Source organism: Aquarana catesbeiana, linkage group LG09 (genome assembly GCF_042186555.1).
Source record: "Aquarana catesbeiana isolate 2022-GZ linkage group LG09, ASM4218655v1, whole genome shotgun sequence".
Taxonomy (NCBI): domain Eukaryota; kingdom Metazoa; phylum Chordata; class Amphibia; order Anura; family Ranidae; genus Aquarana; species Aquarana catesbeiana.
The window spans coordinates 77,176,267-77,184,456 of record NC_133332.1 but is presented as its reverse complement, the minus strand read 5'-3'; the positions used below and the strand labels follow the sequence as shown (position 1 = coordinate 77,184,456).

Here is an 8,190-nt window from a genome sequence, read left to right as displayed (position 1 = left end):
CAAGCTGAAAAATGTTAATTTACAGATTGTAGACTAGGAAGGGTTAATCCTTGATACCCGTAGGCCTTTTTTTTTTTCAAACTTATGCTTAAGGTCGAGGTTTTGGGTTCTATTTGAATTTACAACAGAAAGACTTGTTGTAGCTGTTACCCATTAATATATTATAGGTTATTATAGCTCTCTTCTTTATATTTTTATTGAATAGACATAAAATGTAACATTTTTAGACTTTATAAATGAACTTTAAAGCACAGTAATTTTTGCATCATCACTAACTTCACATCTTTATTTTTTAAGCTGTAGATTAAAGGGTTAAAGATGGGGATTGCAGCTGTGTTAAATAAAGAGAAAAACTTATTTGACTTTGTTGAGCCCTGTGAGGTTGGCCTTAAGTACTGTAAGTAAAGAGTCGAATAAAGAAGTATGACTACAGTGAGATGTGAAGAACATGTATAAAAGGCTTTCCGTCTGCCAATATTAGATTGGATCTTCAGTATACTGGAAATAATGAAAATATAAGATGTAAATGTTAACAGAAAGGGGGTAAACGTAATGAGAAGAAATCCTTCAGTGAGGCTCAAGATTTCTAAAGCTGTAGTGTCATTGCAGGAAAGTATCATGAGAGGCACAAGATCACAAAAGAAGTGATTTATTACATTTGACTTATAACACTTGAACCCCAACAATAAGGTTATGTAAGGTATAACTTCCAATACCCCCAACAGCCAACAGACAGTTGCCAACAAAATGCATACTTTAGTGTTCATAATTAAATGGTACTGCAAAGGGTTACAAATGGCCACATAGCGATCATAGCTCATGGCTGTTAGAAGCAATAACTCATCACTAAGCAGGAATCCAAAAATATACATCTCAGAAAGGCAGGCACCATAGGAAATTGTGTTATTCCCTGTTATAAAACTAATAAGACTGTTATGTAGCGTGACAGTGGCTGAAAACATGTCCAAGAGAGACAGATTGGCCAAGAAAAAATACATTGGTGTGTGGAAATGATGATTCAGACAAACCAACAGAAAAATGGCCATGTTACCACCAAGGGAGAACAGGTAAATGAACAGCACCAGAAAAAAGATTGGAGTCTGCAGTTCGAGGCGATCCGAAATTCCTTGAATGATGAAAAAGGTCACAATGGTTTGGTTGCTCTGCTTCATTATGTGTTTGGACTGTATCTTCTAACTAAAACCAAAATTGAAAGAGAAATTTTGAAAACATATAAAATAATATTTATTGTGGTTTGGTTTCTCTATATCATTTATGGAGTTGAATTGTAATGTGTTACTAAACTGATAAGGCTAAAAGACAAATATTTGAGCCCAAAAAATAAGGACAATAAACAATTGTTTTTATCAATATATTGTAAGATAAAAGACTGAACACATATTCAGATAAGAGGAGTGATACATAAGTATATAGTTTATAATTTGTAATTACAAATTTGTTTTGAGTAGGGTCATACCATCTTTTGCAAGGATGTAATAGAAAATGCTGTTTAAAGAATCAATGAGACACAGAAAATGGCAAAAGCACAACAGCAGTTATATAGCATACAAACTGCATATATATATAGATCTATATATAGATTTTTATATATAGATCTATATATAGATAGATCTATATATAGATTTATATATAGATCTATATATATATATATATATATATATATATGTATTAAATTGACGGCGCTATATAAGTACCTGAAATAAATAAATAAAATAAAAATATGTATATATATATATATATATATATATATCAACATATGCATTGAATATGAATGTGCCCTTTCTCAAGGGATTGCATTTTTTGGGTGCATAAACATCCGTGTACTAAACACACAACACAAGAGTGCCTATAGTTTTATAGTATATAGCTTCTTTATATCTTCCTGCTCTTCTTCATTTACTTTTAGTAAATTAAGTTCCACAGTATGAGCTTGATGGACAGTCCATTCAAAATCATGGGCATTAATTTGAAGGCAACTTCCTCTTTGTGGGTTTAACAGCCCCCACCCTTGTGGCCATATAGTCTATTCATTAATGTATCTATCTATCTATCTATCTATCTATCTATCTATCTATCTATCTATCTATCTATCTATCTATCTATCTATCTATCTATCTATCTATCTATCTATCTATCTATCTATCTATCTATCTATCTATCTATCTATCTATCTATCTATCTATCTATCTATCTATCTATCTATCTATCTATCTATCTATCTATCTATCTATCTATCTATCTATCTATCTATCTATCTATCTATCTATCTATCTATCTATCTATCTATCTATCTATCTATCTATCTATCTATCTATCTATCTATCTATCTATCTATCTATCTATCTATCTATCCTATCTATCTATCCTATCTATCCTATCTCTAAAATACAACAAGACAATGAAGATTTCAAGAAGAATGCTAAGTTGGCACACCTGTCATTACCCCCTATAAAGAACTTAAAACACATTTTTTTCATATATACTGTATATGCCCTATTTTTCATCCTCATATTTGTTTTATATAAACAAGCTTTATTTTAAATAATAATAAATAATCCATAAATAAGTCTCTGCCAATAATATAAGAAAATACTTGTTTGGATGGTCTCAATTGCCCTTTGCAATTTACTATAGCTGCGCTCCCCTGCTTTTAATGTCTCCTGAATAGCATGGGAAAACACCTTAATATGATTTTAACTCCCCAAAGATGATTATATGATTATTATGTTTTTGTATCATGGCAATATTTATATTATTACTGTGGTAAAGCAATTTTAAAAAGACACTATTTAAAAACACATTTTTATTTTTTATTGGGCTTGTTGTTGGTTTAATTAAATAAAGATTGCATGCATATTTTGTTTGATTTTGCAATTTTTTGATAAAAAAGAAAAATAGAAATAAAAGAATTAAAGTAATATCTAGTAGTTGTTAGTCACATTTACCTGGACTTGCTCTGCAATACTGAATGTGATTTGCAGCTTATCTAAGACAATTCATCATTTCTAATGAGTGTTTGGAAAATACTCCAGCACTGTATTTTCTGACTGTATTGGAGTAAAGTATTGGGGAAGGTAAAATTAAAGTGATTTCTGGTGGTTTTTAAGATTCTGGATCATACTACTATGGATTTGTGTTGAATCCTGCCTTGTTCAACATTCTCAGTCCCAGATAATTAATGCTGCTCATCAAAACACAATTTTTGCAACCATAATCACTGCCTGGCTTTTGAACGTAGGTCAGCTGGATTAAAAGAGCCACCAAAGTGGCTTTTGAATACGTTAGCCACCTCACAATAAAATGGTGTGGTGACATCAGTCATGTGCTTGTAAACTTTATTTTTTTAAATTACAAACAGGCTTATACTTACTACACTACTTACTTGCTCAGTGCAATGCAATTTCACAAAGCTACCCTGAACCTCCACTTCTCTGGTCCCCCACCGACACTCCTGGCCCCTCCTCTTCTCGGTGTTCCACCATAGGAAGCCACTTCCTATTGTGGCATACCTGCGGGATCAATCCAGGGCTCTGCTGCCTGCATCCTTAGACACAGACAGTGCTCCCTGCTCCCTCATCATAGAATTTGATTGACAACCAGTGGGAGCCAATGGCTTCCACTGCCTCAAAAAAGCCTGTGAGAGTGGGGAGAGCTGCTCCAGATGGGCACAGCAATGAATCGAGTGAGGGCTTGGGTATGTATGAGGGGGGTGAGGAGGCATATTGCTACCTATACATTTTTTTATCTTAATGCAAGGAATATATTAAGGTAAAAAATGTTTAGACTTTAGAACCACTTCACCTCTGATATTTGCTGGCAAACCACATGAGGAGAGATTATTGTAAGGCTTGTAGGCAGTGGCAGGTCTGTTAAAGCAATACCAAAGACAGAAATATTTATTTTTGTTCCTACTGTCTTATGTTTGTGAGATCTGTAATTTGTGAAGTTGTGAGGTTGCCAGTGTTTCATCAGATTAGGCGACCCATCAGAATGTGTAATGGAGGTGACGTTCCATCGCCGCCATCTTGCTACACCCCGCACTCCTCCATAGTAAGAATACACTGAGAAGGGGGAAAGCGGACATCTTATTACACCCACCGGAGTTTTGCATTTTACACTTATTTTTAACAGTAAAGTGAGTTTATATAGTGAAATACAGTACTTAGAACTCTGTCTGACTGGTTAGATGTCAAATTTTAAAAGCAGCGGCAAGCCTGCTGATCTCACAGGTTTGCTAATCTGACTGAAGTTCACAGCTTTTAAAATTCAATATCTAAACATTCATACCGAGTTCTAAGTACTGTATTTCACTCTATAAACTCACTTTACTGTTAAAAATAAGTGTAAAATGCAAAACTCCATTGGGTGTAAAAAGATGTCCGCTTTCCCCCTTCTCCGTCTATCCTTACTATGGAAGAGTGTGGGGTGTAGCAAGATGGCGGCAACGGAACGTCACTTCCGTTACACATTCTGGTAGGTCGCCTAATCTGATGAAACACCAGCATTGCCATCTTCTGCCTGCCTTCTTTTGGATGCCAGTCTTCAGCCGTATTGACTGGCCAGTGTGGATGATGTCACTTCCGTGCGTGCACAGGAGTGCAGTCATTCTTGCACACAGGCACTGCATACATCAGTGTACATTTTAAGTATTGCAAACAGACAAGTAAATGTATTTTATTGCAGAAGAGACATTTCATGTCTCTTCCGCAATAAATATCCTGTCTCATGTTAGGTTTTTTTTTCAGCTTTAGTTCCACTTTAACTATTTCAGCTTTCTGGACATACAAAATACATTCAGAGTCTGAAATGTTTAAAACAAGGTCAGATCTACAAAAGCATCCATGATCTTGAATCTGTTTTGTTCTGTCAGGTCCTGGCTTTAATGTAAAAGTAATCCAGGTGGCTGCATAGCTGCCTGATCTCTTTTACAGTGCTGGTGGTGTGTCACCCCCCCACACACACACACACACTCACACACACACCTTGGTTCTGTGGTTCTCTCACTCATCCCAGGAGCACAGGATGATAAGCAGGAGATGGCAAGCAGGAGCGAATTGGAGAATTCTCAATCCTCAGTCTCCTCTGCTGTGTATGAACCTGGAATGCGAGACATTATGGGTTTGATAGACCCTGAATATCTTTATATAGAGTACCTGTCACCTGACCAATGCTATCACATCAGAGACTTTTTATTTTGCCTTGTAACAGCAATAAAGTTAAATATAAAAAAAAAAAAAAATTATAATAAAACTAAAAAACAATAAATGTGAAAATATAGTTGTTGCCCTGCACACACTCACAAATGAAAACATGTGCATGAGGCATGCATGTGTATGCGCCACACATGTTATATTTGCAAACTTTGCAAACCTCATCTGTGGGGAGCTCTAAACTGATGAGCTGTAAATGCATTTAAAGCCCCACCTATTGATAATTATGGTAAGTTTTTTGCCATTTTACAGGTGTACACAGTTTTGAGGTTTGACATATTTGGTATTTATATATTAAACACCATCTCATTATTATTTTTTGTACAAAAATAGGATTAAATTGTGTTTGTGTGCAATAAAATTAATTTCAGTGTTATTTTTCCTGAAATTATAGATTTAAGAAGCAGTTGCGCAAATATTGTGCGACATAAATAAGTATAATTACCATCTTATTATTCCGCAGGGCCTCTGCATTCAATAAATATGTAATGTTCTGGGAGTTTTATCTAATTTTATAGCCAAAACTAATGTTGCTTTTGATTTTAACCAAAATTTTAACATGTGTGTGAAAAATGGAAAAGAGCTGTATTGCTGTAGAGGGGAACTGGTTAAAGGAGATGCAAACCCACGTTGAATAGCATATTGGTGGCAAAATGTTGTTTATCCTAGATAATTGAGAAAGTGGAGCGAGGAAAGGGATTCAACTTTTTTTCCTTCTTTGTTACATTTTATTGCTGCTGATATTCTGCCATTTTACTGCATGTGTTTTTTTACAAGGCATATTTTCTAATTGTTGCTGGCTGCGTTTGTTTTGTTTTTTCACAGGGCTTCTTAAAATGATGACACCAGTGGGATATGTCTCGGCAATATGCATCAGCATAGATGTTTATAGTTTATTTTGGGAAAGCAAGTGACAGGGTGACATACAGGCAGGAGATTGTGAAAGACTGGAGCAAAGAATTGTCATCTCATAACACAAAGGAGAATTCAGACACACTTTGTCTCAAGTGGAATGCAGCCAATCAGCTTTTAAATGTTCATTTTCTAAGCTATGTTGAAAAATAATATATATAAAATATAATTATATATATATATATATATATATATAATAAAATCTTACGATTAAAATAAGAATAGGCTTTTCAAGCAATATTATCAAGTTGAAGCTAATGTGAAATTGTAGTGGTTTGGTTTACATTTACTTTAACAAATGAAGCTTGAGTTCTTTGAATTGCAGTGCTGAGGTACATTTTATTGTGTGCCCTGTCTTTGTGCACAGACCTGTACACCCAAAAATCCTTTTAAAAACTAACATCTGTCTTTAACAACTGACTGATATCTAGCTCTTCAGTTGTCAACATGTTAGCTATTGTTAGCTAGTTGTTCTATTAATTGGAGTATTGTCCCTTGTTTTTTTTTTTTTTTTTTTAAATTATAATTTTTATTAGGAAATTTACATATAAACAAAAACATTTGCGGAGTCATTCAAGTTTTATATATAACTTATATCATATCCGAGAAAAGTAGTCACATTGCTACCAATACAACAAAAATCTAAACATAAACTATCGTGCAGTTATCTGAGTCTCTAGTGAGAGGTAGTTTCAGAGAAGCGGTACATCAGCGGGATGTAAAGAACTAATACCAGGGTTAAGATTCGAATGGTCCTACAGATCCCAGATTTTGGAGAATTGTGGGAGAGTATCATGCACAATTGCGGTAAGTCGTTCCATTCTACAAATTTGCTCTAAGGTCGGTAGGACCTGTGAGAGAGAAGGCTGGGAGGGTGAAAGCCATCGCAATGGTATAACCCATTTTGCAGCAAGTAGGATAAAGGTGGCCAATTTTTGAGCATATTTAGAGAGGCCAGTAATCAGTGAACCCAACAAGAAGTGGACAGGATCTAATGGGAGAGAGATAACCTTGTATAAAGGTCTGAACGGTCAACCAAAATGGACGTATTAAAGGGCAATCCCAAAAAATATGGAAGTGTGATCCAGTGTCTCTACGGCACCTCCAACATACCCGGGGGGTCTTGGGATTGTATCTATGTAAAATTTCAAGGGTTCTATACCAAAAATATAATATTTTATAGGCCGTTTCTTTTTGTTCCACGCATTGTGAAGATTTAGAGATAGCCTCCCAAATCTTCTTCCAATGAGGGAGAGAGATAGGGCGATTTACTAACTGGGACCATTTTTGCATGTAAGAATGGGAGGTATCGGTGATAGGGGTCACGTTATGTAAAAACCTATAGATGTCCGTAATAAGGTGTGTTTGGTAGGGGCCTTGAGCGCATAGGAGTTCAAAAGGAGTAGGTCTATCTAGGCTCAAAGTAGAAGACTTAGAGGCAAAGTAGTGTCTAAACTGAAGATAGGAATAAAATAATTGTTTAGGGATCTGGTATTTTTTTTGTAAATCTTCAAAGGGTAGTAGAGTATGGGTGAGGGGATGTACGATATGTCGAAGCTGAAAAATGCCTGCCTGTGTCCAAGGAAGCATTTTATTGTATGATAAACTGTCAGGGATATCAAGGTTGAACAACACATTTAACAGTGGAGAGCATGGGGAAGCAAGAGAGAATTGACGAGAGCATTTCTTCCAAATGGCAAGAGAGAATAACATTGGACCTAGGCATATGTTTCTAAGTTGGCCTATAGATGAATTTAGATCCGCCCAGATCATGGCGCAGGGATGTACCGGGCGAGTGATGCTCATTTCCAACTCTGCCCATACGTTGGGTGCCATTCTGGAGGACCAAGTGATAACCTTGTTTTTAGATTATAGCTTAACTTGGGGTGATTATAGTGCATCAGGCAATGGTTGCTAGCTGTCCATTCAAAAGCTGGCTTTTTTTGGGGCAGCACTTCACCGTATCCACTGTAAAATTACTGAGCACGCTAGGTGCTCAAGAAGGCCTTTTTTCCAAAAAATTTAGAAAAATAGTCCTTAGGCATGG

The 8,190-nt window shown here is 35.7% G+C and overlaps 1 protein-coding gene across 1 annotated transcript; it reads right to left on the bottom strand.

Annotated features, from left to right (window-relative positions):
• Nucleotides 1-230: 230 nt before the first annotated feature.
• LOC141108925 (olfactory receptor 8G50-like) lies at nt 231-1,172 on the bottom strand. The gene has a single exon (XM_073600888.1). The coding sequence runs from the start codon at nt 1,170-1,172 to the stop codon at nt 231-233; it is 942 nt and encodes a 313-aa protein (XP_073456989.1).
• Between the last annotated feature and the right edge of the window lie 7,018 nt (nt 1,173-8,190).